Below are 18,956 nucleotides of genomic sequence, written 5' to 3'. Positions count from 1 at the left end.
AGCTGCAACATATGCCGCCCCGTCCTGACAGATGGTGCCGGATATGGCTTGGAATGAGCTGACCCAGCTACACCAGTTCCGTCTTGGTCTCACCAAGGAAATAAAAGATGATCTTGACTAATGACGGAGATACACAATCTCCCTAGGTAATTTATTCCAGTGCTTAACCATCCTGTGAGTTAGGAAGTTTTTCCTAATGTCTAGTCTAAACTGCCCTTGCTGCACTCTCATTGGGTGCCCGGACAATATGAAGGCCCTAATAGGAACATGAAGCTGTCTAAGCAACTGACTGTTGCCTGCTAGATGCTGCCTAGATTGTCTTGCCCTGCTGCCTCGCTGTCTCACTCGACCTCATCTCCCCATCCCACTGACCCGGGATTGGATCTTCCTGCTACTGACCCCGTGATGCCCTCATATCCACTCCCAATACAACAGCACCAGAAATATTGGTCACTGCTACCAATGTCCATTTACTATACAGAGACCGCAGAGTCAGTGAGGGCTGGATTTCTCCTGTTTGTCTGCAGTGGCTAATGATTAATAGTCACCGATGTAACTCCTGCTATACAAATTTTTCTTTCTTTCAACACTGAGTGTTCTCCATGGATCAGACTTATTGCCGATCCTGAGTCCGACAGCACTGTGGTATGCCAGCTGTTGATATCACCAGTGTGACAAAGTTCCTCCTCTATCTTGGTGGGTCCTGCGCTTATTGGCAGATTTTCTTGCCTCAGAGATTCACCATGTGGGGTTGAGGAACAGCCCAGAGACCTTCCCCTCTGGGAGAACCCACAGTCCAGGTCAATTGGGAGGTTTGGGGGGAACCCGGGCCCGCCCTCTACTCCGGGTTCCAGCCCAGGGCCCTGTGGACTGCAGCTGTCTATAGTGCCTCCTGTAACAGCTGCATGACAGCTACAACTCCCTGTGCTACTTCCCCATGGCCTCCTCCAAACACCTTCCTTAGTCTCACCACAGGACCTTCCTCCTGGTGTCTGATAACGCTTGTGCTCCTCAGTCCTCCAGCAGCACACCCTCTCACTCTCAGCTCCTTGCGCCTCTTGCTCCCAGCTCCTCAGACTCACACCACAAACTGAAGTGAGCTCCTTTTAAAACCCAGGTGCCCTGATTAGCCTGCCTTAATTGATTTCAGCAGCTTCTTCTTAATTGACTCCAGGTATCCTAATTAGCCTGCCTGCCTTAACCTGTTCTAGCAGGTTCCTGATTACTCTAGTGCAGCCCCTGCTCTGGTCACTCAGGGAACAGAAAACTACTCATCCAGTGACCAGTATATTTGCCCTCTACCAGACTCCTGTACCCCACTGGTCTGGGTCTGTCACACCAGATACCCAGTAACAGGTATTTGGGCATCTCTTCACATGCGCCATTCCTACAGCTGCTGATGGTGGTCCTACTACATCAGCAACTTCTAATTTCCCTGGTGTGGCTTCCCTCTCTAGGGCAATTCTGTCTCCAACGGTCTTAGCCCCCACATTGCCTGCAAATGTCATCAGGACTGAGACCCAGTCAGGAAACTCTCTCTTCTGACCCCTGGGATGCCTGTGAATAGCTTGGGGCTCTTCCAGTTCTTTAGCCCTTTCCTAGCAATTATTTCTTGAAGTGCTGCATCTCGTATAAAGGAGTCATTTTGGGCCAGGGAATTAACATCTTATCAGGAAACCCCAGTTACTGCTTCCACAGATATACCTCTGCATATAATCGGGTCCATAGGTTTATCTAATATGCTATCCTCCTGCACCAGCAGGTTATGAAGTTCTCCTGTTAAACCATTTATAAGATGACTTTTCATGCAGGATTCTCTCTTGGATTGCCCTGGGCATTGTCCCCTCTCTGCATTGCCTGTTCCAGGTTTGGCACAGCAGGTTCCTCTTCCCTTGAGCCCGCTTCTGACAGCGGACAGCCCCCTTGAGCCATGTCCTGGCCAGGATGGCACAGCCCTATCGAACTGTCTCCTCAATGCACACAAATAACTGTGCAGGGATTCCCCTTCATGCTGCCTCCCAGCTTCTATTCCTTCCAGTGTTTCAGACAGGCCAATCTCCTCTCATAGCGGTTGTATAAGTGTTTGCATAGCTGTCTGTAAGATCCATGATCTGCACTGAGAAGCTGCAGGTAAAAGGCTTTCGCGTCACCATCCAGAGCCACTGCTAGGTACTCTGCTGCTTTCTCATTGGTCCACTCATTCAGAGAGCAATGGGTCAAAGTCTGTCCACTGCTCGCATTCATAGATTCATAGTTTCCAAGGTCATCTAGTCTGACCTGCTGTATCACACAGGCCAGAGACCTGCCCCGAAAATATTTCCTACAGCAGGTATTGTAGAAAAACATCCAATCTTGATTTCAAGTGTCCGTGATGGAGAAGCCCCCATGGTCCTTGGTAAATTGTTCCAATGGTTAATTATTCTCACCGCTAGAAAGTTACGCCTTATTTCCAGGCTGTATTTGTCTATCTTCAACTTCCAGGCATTATTAACTATTTGTTCCCCAGGCAGATATTTATAGACTATAGTCAAGTCACTCCTTAACCTTCTCTTTGTTAAGCTAAATAGATTGAGCTCCTTGAGTCTTCACTATAAGACAGGCTTTCTAATCCTTTAACCATTCTCTTCGCTCTTCAGTGAACCTCTTCAATTTATCAACATCCTTCTTGAACTGTGGACACAAGAACTGGATGCATTATCCCAGCAGCGGCCACACCAGTGCCAAATACAGAGGTAAAAACACCTCTCTGCTCCCACTCGATTCCCCTGTTTATGCATCCCAGGATTGCATTAGCCCTTTTGGCCTCAGCATCACACTGGAAGTTCATGTTCAGCTGATTATCCACCATGACCCCCAAATCTTTTTCAGAGTCACTGCTTCCGAGAGTCCCCCAATCTTGAAAGTATGACCAACATTCTTTGTTTCTAGTCGTATGCATTTAGGTATATTAAAATATGTATTGTTTGCGTGAACCCAGTTTACCAAGTGATCCAGATTGCCCTGAATCAGTGACCCGTCCTCTTCCAGGTCATTCATTAAAATGTTAAATAGAATAGGGCCAAGAACCAATCCCAGAGGGTCCCCAGTAGAAACACACCCATTCAATGATTGTTCGCCATTCACAATTACATTTTGAGACCTATCTGTTAGCCAGCTTTTCATCCATTTAATGTGTGCTGTGTCCATTTCATAACTTTCTAGTAGAGCTGTCGATTAATAACAGTTAATTCATGCGATTAACTCAAAAAATTAATCACAATTTAAAAAAATTAATCACGATTAATCGCACTTTTAACCACACTATTAAACAATAGAATACCAATAGAAATTTATTAAATATTTTGGATGTTTTTCTACATTTTCAAATATATTGATTTAATATACAACACAGAATACAAAGTGTACAGTGCCCACTTTATATTATTTTTATTACAAATATTTGCACTGTAAAAATGATAAAGAAATAGTATTTTTCAATTCACCTCATACAAGTACTGAGGTGCAATCTCTTTATTGTGAAAGTGCAACTTACGAATGTCTTTTTTTTTTGTTACATAACTGCACTCAAAAAACAAAACAATGTAAAACTTTAGAGCCTACAAGTCCACTCAGTCCTACTTCTTGTTCAGCCAATCACTCAGACAAACAAGTTTGTTTACTTTTACAGGACATAATGCTGCCCACTTTTTATTTACAATGTCATCTGAAAGTGAGAACAGGCATTTGCATGGCACTTTTGTAGCCGGCACTGCAAGGTATTTACGTGCCAGATATGCTAAACATTCGTATGCCCCTTCATGCTTCGGTCACCATTCCAGAGGACATGCTTCCATGCTGATGACGCTTGTTAAAAAAAAATGTATGAATTAAATTTGTGACTGAAGTCCTTGGGGGAGAATTGTATGCCCCCTGCTCTGTTTTACCCTAATTCTACCATATATTTTGTGTTATGGTAGTCTAGGACGATGATCCAGCACATGTTGTTTGTTTTAAGAACACTTTCACTGCAGATTTGACAAAACGCAAAGGAAGTACCAATGTGAGATTTCTAAAGATAGCTACAGCACTCGACCCAAGGTTTAAGAATCTGAAGTCCCTTCCAAAATCTGAGAGGTATGAGGTGTGGAGCACGCTTTCAGAAGTCTTACAAGAGCAACACTGCGATGCAGAAACTACAGAACTGAACCACCAAAAAAGAAAATCAACCTTCTGCTGGTGGCATCTGACTCAGATGATGAAAATGAATATGCATCGGTCCGCACTGCTTTGGATCGTTATCGCGCAGAACCTGTCATCGGCATGGACACATGTCCTCTGGAAGGGTGGCTGAAGCATGAAGGGACATAAGAACGGCCATACTGGGTCAGACCAAAGGTCCATCTAGCCCAGTATCCTGTCTTCCGACAGTGGCCAGTGTCAGGTGCCCCAGAGGGAATGAACAGAACAGGTAATCATCAAGTGATCCTTTCCCTGTTGCTCATTCCCAGCTTCTGGCAAACAGAGGGTAGGGATACCATTCCTGCCCATCCTGGCTAATAGCCAATTAATCTTTACTGCATCTGGCACGTAAATATCTTGCAACGCTGGCTACAACAGTGTCATGCAAACACCTGTTTTCACTTTCAGGTGACATTGTAAATAAGAAGCAGGCAGCATTATCTCCTGCAAATGTAAACAAACTTGTTTGTCTGAGCAATTGGCTGAACAAGAAGTAGGACTGAGTGGACTTATAGACTCTAAAGTTTTACAATTTTATTTTTGAGTACAGTTATGTTTTTGTACATAATTAAGTTCAACTTTCCGGGTAAAGAGATTGCACTACAGTACTTGTATTAGGAGAATTGAAAAATACTATTTCTTTTCTTTTTTACTGTGCAAATATTTGTAATAAAAAATAATATAAAGTGAGCACTGTACACTTTGTATTCTGTGTGGTAACTGAAATCAATATATTTGAAAATGTAGAAAACATCCAAAAATATTTTAATTAATGGTATTCTATTATTCTTTAACAGTGAGATTAATCACAATTAATGTTTGTAATCATGCGATTAATTTTTAAATCGCTTGACAGCCCTATTTTCTAATTTTTCAATCCAAATGCCATGCAGTACCAAGTAAAATAACTTACAGAAGTCTAAGTATCTTACATCAACAGTATCTACCTTTTTCAACCAAACTTGTAATCTCATAAAAAAACCCATATTCAATTAGTGTGACAGGATCTATATTCACAAATTACAGTCTCCTCTGCATGACCAGTAAATATCTTAAGTAAAAGTACTTTTGCCATCTTGAAGCTGCTGCCACCAGTTGTAATTAGAGCTAGGTGGAATTTTTCAGTCAAACAGTCAATTTGACAAAAAATGCAGTTTCACCAATTTGGGTCAAACTGAGCTAATAGTTTGGGCCAAATATGAAATGAAGAAAAATGTTTTTGAGAAAGTCAAAATGGGTCATTTTGCCATTTTCAAAATGAACTGTTGAGATATTTAGTTTCGGAATAAACCATGTCGTTTGGAATCAACATGTTCAAAATGTCATTTCAAAATGTTTGAAACCTTTAGTTCAGGGGTGGCCAACCTGAGCCTGAGAAGGAGCCAGAATTTACCAATGGACATTGCCAAAGAGCCACAGTAATACGTCAGCAGCCCCCCCTCAGTTCTCTCCCCCCGCACCTCCCACCCACTGGCAGCCCCGCCGATCAGCGCCTTCCCCTCCCTCTCAATCAGCTGTTTTGTGGCATGCAGGAGGCTCTGGGGGGGGGGGAAGGGGAGCGGGGAGGAGCGAGGGCACGGCAGGCTCAGGGGAGGGAGCGGGAAGGGGTGGAGTGGGGGCAGGGCCCATGGCAGAGCCAGGTGTTGAGCAGTGAGCCCCCCCCCGGCACATTGGAAAGTTGGCGCCTGGAGCTCCAGCCCCGGAATCGGTGCCTGTACAAGGAGCCGCATATTAACTTCTGAAGAGCCGCATGTGGCTCCGGAGCCACAGGTTGGCCACCCCTGCTTTACCAAATAATTATTATTTTTTTTATTTTCATTTTGGCAAGCAAAGCAAAAAAATATCCGTTTCGGTTTGACACTGATTTTTTTTCTTTTCAGCCACCAAAACAAAAAGTCAACGATTTGCTCGGCTCTAGTTTGAATACTCGCTTATAGAAATCAAAGGATTTATTGCAATGCTGCAAGTAACAGCTCAAGCTCACACAGGCAGGATTTATCATCTGCCCCTCCCAAACCTCTCCGCCAAAAAAAATAACATACTGTGAAAACAAGACAACATTAAGATAAAGATACAGCACCACCTATTAGCAAAGGTGCTATCTACCCTGTCATTACAATCTCGCTCAGTCCCAGCTCAGTGCATTCTGGGCAATATTTGATTAGCTTTATGCGATAGCTTTGGGGGCCCTGGGGAATTGCGAGGAGGGGCCAACCCCCCAGATGGCCTCCCTTACATCCTTCATCTGCTCTGCCCTACCCTGCCCCACCCTTGGAGTGTGCACTGCAGGTTTGGCAGGCCTGTTCTGCTGTGCTAAGGGAAGACAGGAATCAGACACTGGCTGGCTCTGCAGTCTGGGATGGGAGGATGTTACCATGGGGTCAGGGCTTCTATAATGCGAGTTGTTACAAAACACAGTGAAGTATCTGGGGGGCTTGTGCAATAGGTGTACATTAGCCCTGGCAACACCATCACCAGGAGACAGTAACGTAGCTCAGTGGTGTCTGATCAACATCCAGAACTTGGTCCTGGAGCTTCTTTGTCCCCGTGCTAGAGCAGGGGGAGGAGGAAAGAGGGGACTGTAAAACAAAAGACCCACTGTGCCCGCAGCTTGATAAGTTGCCCTTGAACTGAGAATGGAGAATGAGGACTCTTGTCTTTGGCCCAAGCCAGGAACGAGAGGAGAGGACAGCTGGCTGTGCCCTCCAGAAGATTCCATAATCCTGTGCAGCTGGCAGTGCGGGGCCTCCTCTCCCTCCTCTGCTTTACCTGGAGGGTGAAGGGGAGCCTCCATGCACACTGACCCACTAATGCTGCTCTGTCAGGACCCAGCTCACACAGACACCACTCCCAGGAGCAGAGGGCACCAAGGGGTTTAACTGAGAAAAGTTCTCAAATGAACAGGAAACTGACTGGTACCCTCCAAAGGCAGGATTTTTCTGACAAAGCCAAACAGCCATGCTATGCCCTGAGATGCTGCCAGGCAGGGGGTCATGCCCCCACCTGGTGCAGAGTAGACAGACTGCGCAGAAGAGACCAAGCTGGAAGGCTTGGCCTGACAGAGCAGATGGCAGATGACCAAGTACCATGATGTTTAAACCAGCATTAAGGTGGATTCCAGTGATCTGTCAGCACTCCGCAAACAAATTGGTCTTTCCTGGTAATAGGCTGAATTTCCCTAGGCAGAAACGGCCGATGACGGGCATTGCTTCTCACAAGTCAGGAGTTTGTTCAAGGGACGGGTTCGCTTTCTGAGCTCAGAATAAAGTCCCTTGAACTGCTGAATGCTACTCTGTTTTAGTCAGGGCTGGAGAAAGATGCCCTGGAAACTGTAATCTTAATTCTCACAGAATGAGGACCAAGACAAGAGCCCTGGAACCTCTCTTCCTGCTCACCCCCCCCCCCCCCCCCGCTTCTGAGACTGCTAATAAGGGACCCCATTAGCAGCAGTTGCAGTGGTGCGTATGCTTTAGGAACAGTACTGTGATCCACCAGCTTTGGGGCGATGTAGCCATTCTAATTTCCAATTGTAGACCAGGCCTAAGTCTTCATTTCACATGACAACTAGCCGACCGGGGTTGTGGAGCCATATAACAGAGCTTTACATTCTAAGCTGTGGTGATACTTACATTCCCCAACATGACGTGTCACCTGAGTTCAGAAGGAGTGACAACCACAGACCCATATGTAGCAGACCTGTTGATGTTAACCCCTCCAATCCTCTGAAGGCACACTTTGTATAGTAGGGATTCAACACCCACACTTGCCATTGAAAATAACCAGAGAAAACCGACACTAACTTACACTGAGTACTACTAAATAACTATTTAGAGAAGGGAGAGAAACCCCCTGGAGTGGGAGAAAACTCGCAGTAGCAAGTCAATGAACTCTGTACCGATCATGGGTGCTAAGGAGAGGTACGGGGCGGCTCCGCACTTATACTATCACACAGCAGCATGAGGCAGCCAAGGGCACATAGGGTGACCAGACCTCCCGATAAAATTGTGACTGTCCCAATATGGAGCAGTTTGTCCCACATCCCGACCAAAGTACGGTCCGCACGCCATTTGTCCTGATAGTTTGTTTCGGGCAGGGTTTTTTTTTTGCTTTTTTTTCTTGTTGCTTAGGCGGCGGTGACAGGCAGGGGAGCACATTTTCAATTGTTACACTCACCTGGCACGTCCGGGTCTCGGCGGTGGGTCCTTCAGTCGCTGACGGTCTTCGGTGGCATTTCGGTGGCGGGTAATAAAATAAAATAAAACAATCGGGCGTCCAGAATGGCAAAGCAAAAAAGACCCAAAACCTGTGGCGCAGCCGGAGCTGCCTTGCTGCCAAAGAAGGAGGTACCCGCTGCCGAAATGCCACCGAAGACTGTCAGCGACTGAAGGGCCCTCCGCCGAAGTGTCGCCGCAAACTTGGACGGGTGCGCAGGGCCGGCTCCTGGCACCAGCCGAGCAAGCTCGTGCTTGGGGTGGCAGATTCTATGGGGTGACATTCTGCCCAATCCTAGGGCGGCACAGCCGCTTTTTTTTTCTTTTTTTTTGGTTGGCCGATCCGGCTACCCTGTAGGGGGCGGCGGCGCGGAGGAGGGGAGCGCCCTGCTGGGAGCGGGCTGCGCGCTCCGTCTGCCCCAGCCGGTGCCAGGTCTGTAGCAAGCCCGGCAGGGCAGCCCGCATCCTTCCCTCCCCACCGACCGGAGTGGTGCGGAGCCCTCCCAGCAAGGGCACAGTGGTCAGGGCCGCGTGGCGAGCGCCCCGCTGAAGCTCTGGCCGCCCCCCTTCTCTCTCTCCACCCCCGCTCCTTTCCCCTCCTTCCCCCCCTCTCCCCCCGCCGAGGTACGTCTGCATCGCAGGGAGTCCCCCTGCACCCTGACTCCGGCCACGCCACAGGTTGTTGGTTTTTTTTTCCTGCTTTGCCGCTCCGGTCGTGCTGCAGGTTTTGGGGGTTTTTTTTTTGCTTTGCCATTCTGGACGCCCCGCTTGTTTTATTTTATTTTATTTTTTGCTTGGAGTGGCAAAAAAGCCAGAGCCGGCCCTGCAGGTGAGTGTAGCAATTGAAAAGGCGCTCCCGCTGTGGCGGTCCCAATATTTTGGAATTCTCATCTGGTCACCCTAAGGGCACATGCGCTGCCCCAGTGGGTAACGCTAAGGGGAAAATGGCCGACTCTGGTGCACAGGGTACATGCACATCTGAAGTGGAATGACCATGTGTAATCCTTTGAAAAAGAATGTGCTGATTCAAACTGCAAAGCAAAGACACCCCCTGAAGCATCTGCCTCTCCACCCTAACATTAACAGAACAGCTGGTGAATACCTCTGGCAGCTGAACACAGTTTGGGAAGGGAAGAGAAAGAAAGCACTGAGTGGAGGGAGACAGGTTAGCCATATGAGGACTAGCTGGGACAGCTGAGATAGGTGAAGCTGCCTCTACACCTCTTAATACCCTGGGCACCACCAAATGGCCAGGGACAAGGGAACAAACAGCTATTGCAATGAAGAATGGAAAATGACTAGCAAAGGTCATAGAAAATTTTATTGCGGACAGAGCTGATTATGGAGCTCCACACAACAAGACTCAGAATATTGCTGCATGAGGAGGGAACATTAAAGAATAAGTTGTGATTCAGTGGCTACTGTTTGAGAGAATTTTCCAGCCCTTTCCAAGCCAATGGGAGTAATCAGCCTTCTGATCATTTCAAGCACAGAGTTTGCACAAGGTGAATTTCATCTAGATGACAGATACAGACAATGACAGATGAGAGAAGTGGAAAGAACACTACAAGGGCATTACCTAGCAGTGATACACCAGTGGTATGATGGCTCTATCCCTGCTTTCAGGCTGAGTGCCCTACAGATATTGCTCACACACGAACACATGTGCTGCCCATCATGCTCAAAGACCCATGTTACTAATGGGCAGTATAAAAGAGGGAAACTGCATTCTGGACTGAGACCATAGGAATCACCTCTTGGAGATTTAAGCATGTTAATTTCGGTGGCTAGCACATATGGGTCACTCAACCCTCTGAGGGGTCAAACCATCCCAATCCAGGTTCTTTGCAAGGTAAGCCAATGCACAGAGATGGTGAGAAAGCAATCCTCAGAGATCTGGGCTCAATGCACCCCTCTTTCACACATACTCCATCTAACAACATTAACGGAGAAGAACTTTCCAGAAGGCCAGGATGTTGGTGGATTCAGCACACGTTTCAGTTGGAGAGGTAGTGTCCTTCTGCCTAGGGGAAGCAGATTTCCATAGTACTCCATAGTAATGTGCCAAGGTAAGCAGAATTCTCTGAGCTGTCACCGTGGTAGTTCTTGCCTCTGGTGTGGCAGCAATAAATGTCTCATTGCAGTCTGGTGGTGACCACAGTTTGGGCGTGGGCTCTCCAGTATATTGGGGAACACCTGAAGTCCCCATATTACAGTCTGTGCCCCAACGACACCCACTGCTTCCCCAGGGTAATGGGAAGGAAGCTGAGTTGCTAACATCTCACCCTGCTCTGATGCACATGCTGCTGATCTTGAAGCAGGCAGTAGTCAGGAAGGTGGCACAACAGGTCTCCTTCTGCTCTGCGGCTTGGTCTGCTGGAAAGAAGAATCTTTCCATCAAAGAATCTGAACTCAGTTGACTCCATGGAATAAGGTGAGTCACTGGAATCAACATCTTTGGACACCAACATATTTGTAGAGTGAGCAACCTCCTTTCCCTTCCCTTGAAGACAAAATCCTGGAAAGTAAGCTTTGGAAGGCGGATGCCTAAGCTGCTCTTGTGTTTGTCCTCATGTCCCACAAGTGTGGGTCCTGCTCATCCACATGCTGTTTGCTAGTGCACTTCCTGTGATGGGGCTTGGATACTATCTCACCAGGTGGGACTGGAGGCTCACCACTGCTCTCACTCACAAACACAGCAGGTATCTTAGAGAGCAGTTCCAGCTCTTGTTCCCCATCACTGGCTCTCTGGCAGCTTTTCCATTGTACCAGGTGCCCAGAATATAGATTCTTCTCCCCATCACCTCTGGCATGGGCTGTGGACAAGGAATGATGGTGAAAGTTGTTAAGGCTTTTGTTGGAAGCCCCCGTAGGGGCAGCGCTCCCCAGGCGGGTCTGAGCCACAGGGATCTCATCCATGGACTCTGCAGACTCTGAGTGGTATTCAACAGGAGGTCCAGCTGCCTGGACATGGCCAATGCTGCTTGCAGGCCTGGGAACTCTGTGAGGGAAAGCTGGCATAGGGAGATGAAGGCTGTGGGAGGATGATGAGATGGCAGCAGTGGCTGAAAATTCTGAAGGCGGAAAGAAAGGAAAATGGAAGCATCAGAAGAGACTGTGGTTTTCCTCATCCCCAGACACACATCCCCAGTCCCAGGGGCGATTAAGATAAAAAAGGGACTGATCCACCGAAATTAAAGGAGCCCATACATGCTCATGCAAAACCAGATGTAAAAAGGCCCACAAGTCAATTCTCAGTAATGGAAGAATCCATGCACTAAACATTTTACAGTATTCCCAACACCACATGATCAATTCATTTCCCCTTCTAAGGCAGGCTATGTTCTCCCCAATGCTGGGTTCATATACCCCCTTTATCTTCCTTTCCACATACAGGTCCCACAAGCCCCTGGACCCTACAGTTACATTCCCTCATGTATCCTGACATGAAATCACACGTGCATACCATGGCACCTAATGATAAAGTGAAGTCAAAGTCCCAGATTTCATGAGTGCATTTCAGAGGACTTGCCCTCACCTTCTAGTGAAGCCTCATTTTCCTGGTGGGTCAAATCCTGCACCACTGAGCTCTGCAGCTCTGCCTGACTCCCTAGCTGTGAAGTGCCATTAGAGTCCTGAAAAGGCAATGGCAGCTAAACCCTGCCTGGTATTTTCTCATATTTGCTCTTTCAAAAAAACCATTCCCCCAGGCAAGAAGAGCCGTAGAAGCGGAATAGATTCTACCCCCCAGGTTTGAGAGGAGGATGGGTAGTGTCTGAAACAGAAGCAGCTCCTCAGCTTAACCTCAGAAGTTCACCCATCTGTCGAGTGACAGCGTGGGGAGCAGTGGGGGTCCCATGTGTCACTGCTATTATTTGGCGTCTCCCCCTGGCTCTACAAACAGTGAAGTCATCCTTCCTGCTGCTGGATGCCCAAGGTCCGCATTTCTCCAGTCAGCCATGCTTAAGCCCACAGGAGGAGAATAGCTCAGAAGCGCTGCACATCACCCTCCATCCCAGGCTGGAGAGTAAAGCTCAATGGACAATCCCACCCTCATATTAGAGAAGGTCCAGGGGCATGGGATAGCGAGTTCTCTGGTCCTCGCTGCTGTTCTCAGTCTGGAAGTGCCTTCTCGTTCTCTCCTTTTAAGGGCAGCCATGTGGGAAGGGGCACAGGCAATGCTGCTCCAAGACGCGATCACTAGAACTGTCGTTAGTGTGAAAAGGGTTTGGTCCTTTCCAAAGTTCATCACACACACTGCTTTGGCTCTTCACTGCATCTCCCCCTTTCCTCCCTCTTCCCTTGCTCCCCCGGCACATACTCCTTTCTTTGTTATGTGGTCTCCTCCCGTCCCCTGCATGTGCTTCCCTGCCACACAGTCCTTTGCTTCCCCTACTTGCACATACTACTTGGTTGCCTCATTCCCTTCCTCTTTCCCATCCCTTTCTCATTGGCAGCTCCAGTCCCTGGGGTGGCTCTCATTTCTCCCTTCCTCTTTTGAAGCTGTAGGACCTAAAAGTTGGGCTGGCTCTTCCTAGTTGTTCCCAGCTCCGCCAGCCTTGTTTCCACTGACGAGCCTTGATATCTGAGGAAGGAGCTCCAAGCAAGGGCGAACTGGCAGAAACAGTGACAAGCCAGCTCTCCAGAGAGCTCAGTTTGGAACCAGCTGCCCTATGGTATTTGGTATTACCCCCCAGGGATTTGCATTCTTCACTTCAGTTTTCCTCTCTCTTCTGTTTTTCTAACGTTTCCCTGCCAATTCCCTTACATTTCTCCTAATTGTGGGGCTCAAACAGAGGAGCTCCCTGTGGCTCACTTACCTGGTTAGAGTGCTGGGAGAGGATTTCTCTATGGCACATTCGCCTGCCTGACGGTCATGTAAACGCAGCTGGACCAGAGGGGCTTACTGAAGTACACTCACCTGGTTGGGTAGCTGGGAGAGGGCGTCTGGGCTGACTGCTTGTCTTGGACCTTTCATCCACGACTGAGGGTGGAACCTTACGCACCTTTTTCTTCTTCCGCTTCTTCTGCTGCTATGAAAACAAGAAGCTCGGATGAAGGAAGATCCACTCATTAGTTCAAAGATGTTGCACTGGCAGCTTTTATAACTCCTGTCTCTGTTTAACTTCCTTCATGTTTTAAATCAGTTTCATAAATGATTTCAGTTTAGAGTTTGGGAGGAAAGGAATTGAGGGGAGCGATGCAAAGAGCCCCCACTGAGTGCACTGAGTCTGGCCTACACAAGCCAAGATGTTTGCAACTGCCTAGTACGGCCTTCTGTTAAAAGCAATGAGAAACAATTGGGCATAAGCCTTGAGAAAGGCGAGAGCATCACACTACATAGCAACTTGCCACCAGATCAGGAATGAAGAGCAGTGACACTGTGGCACAGGTGACTGAATTCTAAGCCCAGCAGAAGCCCCAAACACACAGTCTTTCCCTGGGGAGAGGTCCAAGGGAAGCCAAGGTTCCTGCCTATTGTACTGAGTTGGATGAGACGGTGGGAGAGTGCACATACGGCATGCACTGCCGCTGGGGTACGTCTGTGAGGAGACAGCGTGGTGTACGTGTTGGGTTACTGTGGGCAGGGTGTGTTCTTTGTGAAAGAAAAGAGAAGGTATGCGTATGTGGGTATTCGCATGCATGAAGTGAGGGGACAGGAGAGCGTATCCATGTGTGTGAAGTGAGGGGATGGGACCATGTGTCTCGGTGGGCGGGTCTACACTAGAAAGTTAGGTTGACCTTGCTATGTTGCTCCAGGGATAAGAACGCTCTGTGTCTGCAGTAAGTGTCTACACTACAGCTACAGTGGCGCAGACATACCCTGTGTGTGAGCACAAGATGAGAAGCCAGGAGGAGGCAAGTGTCTAAATGAAGTGACAGTAGGGTGCACTGTATGTGTCTGTGCCTGTGAGAGACATGACAATACCGTACAAGCACAGCACCTCACAGGCTATAGCACGTCTCCCACTTACCTGGGGGTGGACTATGGACTGAAGAGCTGGGAGCTCAGGAGAAGAGTTGAGCACAGGGTCTGCTCCATCGTTGTGGACACAGAACTTTGAAAGGCTAAAACACATGAAGAATACACAAGACAGTGCAGCTTTCTTAAGGAACAGTTAACTCTTTGATGCCCAAGTGCCTCGAAACAGCTGGGCTGGGCTCCTTCCTTGCAGGGTGTTCCAAGAGAGTGCTGTGGGGCAATTGCTCCTCCCCTTCCTCCCCCCCCGGGCACTGTTCTGTGGAACTCCCCAGGATTCCATCTTGTTTCCTCTCCTGTTCAACATGCACAGGGGATTGATAACTAGGAGGGTACAGAAAAGGGCAACAAAAGTGATGAGGGGTATGGAACGGTTTCCATATGAGGAGAGATTAATAAGACTGTGACTTTTCAGCTTGGAAAAGAGACGACTAAGGGGGGGATATGAGAGGTCTATAAAATCATGACTGGCATGGAGAAAGGAAATAAGGAAGTGTTATTTACTCCTTCTCTTAACACAAGAACTAGGGGTCACCCAATGAAATTAATAGGCAGCAGGTTTAAAACAAACAAAAGGAAGTATTACTTCACATAACACACAGTCAACCTGTGGAACTCTGTGCCAGAAGATGTTACGAAGGCCAAGACTATACCAGGCTTCAAAAAGGAACTAGATAAATTCATGGAGGATAGGTCCATCAATGGCTATTAGCCAGGATGGGCAGGGATTGTGTCCCTAGCCTCTGTTTGCCAGAAGCTGGGAATGGGTGACTTGGGATGGATCACATGGTGATTACCTGTTCTGTTCACTCCCTCTGAAGCACCTGGCATTGGCCACTGTCGGAAGACAGGATATTGGGCTAGATGGACCTTTGGTCTGATCCAGTGTGGCTGTTCTTATGCATCCTCCCCCGAGGCCCTGCCCACCCTCTGCTCACTCCTCTCTGCTCCTGCGGTCCCTGCCCCTCGAAGGCCCTCCCACCTGCCACTCACTCCTCTCCGCCCCCTTCCCGGAACAGCAGGGGCCACCAGGAGGCCATAGGGCCATGGCCCCATCACTTTTTCCTGCCTTAGGCGAGCGATGGGAGGGCACCACGGCAGAATAGCTGGACAAGTAATGCTCTTGTGTAAGACCACAGGTCCTCACAGCATGTCAACGTTGTGTTTAAAAGTAAGGTGAACAGAAGGATCTGGCTGGTGAAGCCTGTCTGCTACCATCCAACTCCAAGGAAGTAATGCAGACCTCCACAGCAAATGGTGGAGCAGCTCCATTTGAAGTTAAAGATTATCTCAGTACTGGCTATGCAGGTCCCTACGTTGGCGGTGCCGATGTCTGCATCGATGGCGATCCTTATGAAACTGTCAAAGTCGTTGACTAGGGTGAAATGCTGATTGTACCGCCACTGGTACCAACAGTACCATTATTAATGTCCTGCCACAGGTCAGTACTGGATGCTGTAATATAGGTAAATGCCGTACCAATAGACATAACAAGTTGGCATCCAGGGGACCAAAATAGGAGGCACAGCCTCTGTAGTAGGGCAGATAGTCCTGGTCCCATTGGTATGGGTATAATAGTAGCTGAACGGACTTGCATACAGAGAGTACATGAAGATGGTACCAGAGCTGGAATGACCTTGAATGCTGAAGGCACCTGTCTTGATGGCCCTGTGCTAGAGGTGACGGTGTTGCCTCTGCCGGTTGGTACCAGAGAGGACTGTTACCTGTGTTCTGACTTCAGCACAGTACCAGAGGACTTGTGTCTTTTACTTGACTCATCACTCCTCGAAGTTGTGGATGAAGACTTCTTCAATCCGGCCTCAGCCTCCAACAGAAAACTGGACTTCTTTGGCTTTGATGAAGCCACACAGGAAGAAGAAGAACTCCTCTTTTCCCCAAGTTTCACCTTAGGCACCAAGGCAGCTGGAAGAGCACTTTTATAGATGAGCTTTCAGCCTTCTCATGAGCAGGGCCATTAGGGTCTGCAGAGGGAAGTGTTGTCTTCTTGAAGATCTCCAGATTTTTTAGTTCTTGAAGGGAATGGGGTGCAAATAAGGCACTTGTCCTTCACATGCCCTCTCCCAAACAAAAGAGACTGTTTATCATTTCCTGCCATTACGGCCCTTCAAGTTGAACACGGCTTAAATCCCGGAGATCTCTGCATTGTGACTGAAACACCAGCAAAACTAAATAATCTATAATCTACCACAAAACTAACCTCAGGGCTCATCTACACTGGTACCAGACCGAGCTATGGGGGTGTGAACTGCAGAGTGCTCTGTGTTCCGCTCTAACTGCCCGGTGTAGACCTTCCTGGTGCTGGTGCGAAACGAAAAGCCTAGTGTGCGTTAACATAGTCCTCACGGAAACAGGATTCCAAAACAAAATAAACAGTAACATTGGGAGACCAGGTGAAAGTCCAATCGCAAAATGATTTTTTTTAAAGTATTTATTTTAGTTAAATCACGATCTATAATTGAGTTCCTCGGGGGTCATGAATGAGCGGCATCATGGAAGAGAGAGGAATTTGAATAAAGAGGGGGTAGTAAGAGAGAGGAGTTTGAAGAGTAAGGAGCAGCACAGAAGCTGTAAATAGAAGGGAGAGACAGTAGCTGGGAAGGCGGCTTGTGTGGAGGGAAGGGAGTAGGAGAGAGAGAAAAAAGTCATTTTTAAAGATACTCTGTATGTCGAACAGGACATACTTTGAGTACGTTCTCTAGCCTTACGTTAAGGGGTCTATAAACCCCATTCTGAGCACAGACAGAAGAGGGAGGAGAGCCTCTCCGGTTTACAGACAAGCAGCTTGACCACCTCCCCATGCCGAGGCCAGAGCTGCCAATCATGGAGGCAGGCACTGAGAGCTGCAGCCACCAGAGGAAACAAGGCCTGCTATAAACAGGAGAGTCCGGAGAAGGAAAGGGAGTCTGAAAGGCCTGGGACAGCAAAGGGGTGACACCTTTGCACCAGGCTGCCCGCATGAACAGAGACAAGAGACCGAAGCAGACTGCTAGACTTAGAGTTGAGAGTCCAAGAACTGCCCTGACTGAGGTCAGACTAAGGAGGAACAGTCAGGAGCAGCAGGAGCACACCAGGAGCTGGGGATGTCTGTGTTATGCAAGTCAGACTAGATGATCACAGTGGTCCCTGCTGGCCTTGGAGTCTATGAATCTAGGCAGAACTTCGAAGGATCAGAAGTTTGAATATAATATGGACAGTGAGAAGGCGGCAGTGAAGGGAGTGGAATAGTGGAGTGACATGATCTGAGTGTCATGCAAGGAAGACCCATTTTGGATGGACTGGACAGGGGCAAAGTGACAGGCGGGGAGACCAGAGAAGAGAAGGTTGCAGTAATCAAGGTAAGAGTTAACCAATTTAGCAGTTGGTCTGAAAAAGAGAGGATGGACTTTTGGGTACGGTAAAGGAAATAACACTGTATGGTTTGGTGTGGGGGGTCCTTTCTGATACCCAGGGGCTAGTGGTGTGCGTATGTGGGAAGGAGAGAGGAAAGAGTGTGTTAAGTATTTAAAGAGTCTCACACTGCACAGTCATGAGAGCCTGGGAGTTTTGTGTCCAGCATGAGGGAGGAAGAAAACAAGGGGCCGGATTTTGAACACATCCCAAGCAGGACCCCAACGGTGTGTTCCGAGTACTGAACTTTATAGTAGCATGTGCCATGGAATGTGACAGGGCTGTACGTGAAGGTTAGCCATGCAGTCCAACTTAGTAATTTTCCCCTTATCAGTGCGGTGAGAGCAGGGGATCTCAAAGTAAAGTCAGACTGGGGAGAAGAACCACTTCTACAGGGAGTTCTTTATGTTGTAAGTCACAGGGTTCCCAATCAGAGAGAAGGGGAATCCTGGAAGTGCAGGGCAAGTGGGAACTCTCTCTCATATCCCTATTGCAGCCCTAAGGGAGCAGATGCCAGGGGCATGTGGCCTGGTGCATATCCCTCTCACAGAGGAACAGTTGGTTGATGCTGGTGTTTCAGAGGAGGGTTATACCTGGTACGGAGTGTATCCAATTGTCCATTTCTGGCTTTTCCTACTGTCCTAACTGCATAAAAGTAGTGGCATACATTCCTCTCTGTCCTTTTTCTCCTCTCTTCTCTATCCCTGGCCTGATGCTGTAGTCCTGGGTGAAGAGAGAGGTTGGAGGGGGAGCACAACGAAGCAGGTTTCCTAGACACATACACCTCCTTCCACTTACATTAACAACATGCTCTCACTGCTCCCTTGCCCACACAAACCCCTTCCCTAGGTAAACACATTCAGGCTTGAATTAAAGTCTGTTTTATTAAACACTTATTGATCCTGAGATACCTGCAGGAGCTGTGGGGAAATTTATTAGACACGAAAAAAGAAGAACAGGAGTACTTGTGGCACCTTAGAGACTAACAAATTTATTAGAGCATAAGCTTTCGTGGACTACAGCCCACTTCTTCGGATGCATATAGAATGGAACATATAATGAGGAGATATATATACACACATACAGAGAGCATAAACAGGTGGGAGTTGTCTTACCAACTCTGAGAGGCCAATTAATTA

At 48.0% G+C, this 18,956-nt stretch overlaps 1 protein-coding gene across 1 annotated transcript in view; it reads right to left on the bottom strand.

Annotated features, from left to right (window-relative positions):
- Nucleotides 1–9,728: 9,728 nt before the first annotated feature.
- Nucleotides 9,729–18,956, bottom strand: part of ZDHHC1 (zinc finger DHHC-type containing 1) — a gene marked incomplete in the record, with an annotated part of 54,143 nt that continues 44,915 nt past the window's right edge. The window contains 3 exon segments of the mRNA XM_034788407.1: nt 9,729–11,503; nt 13,351–13,462; nt 14,405–14,498. Coding sequence (XP_034644298.1) covers nt 10,977–11,503; nt 13,351–13,462; nt 14,405–14,498 — 733 coding nt within the window.

The sequence above is a fragment of the Trachemys scripta genome, chromosome 13, assembly GCF_013100865.1.
Source record: "Trachemys scripta elegans isolate TJP31775 chromosome 13, CAS_Tse_1.0, whole genome shotgun sequence".
In the NCBI taxonomy this organism is placed as follows: Eukaryota; Metazoa; Chordata; order Testudines; family Emydidae; genus Trachemys; species Trachemys scripta.
This window is presented reverse-complemented; position numbering and strand designations above follow the sequence as displayed.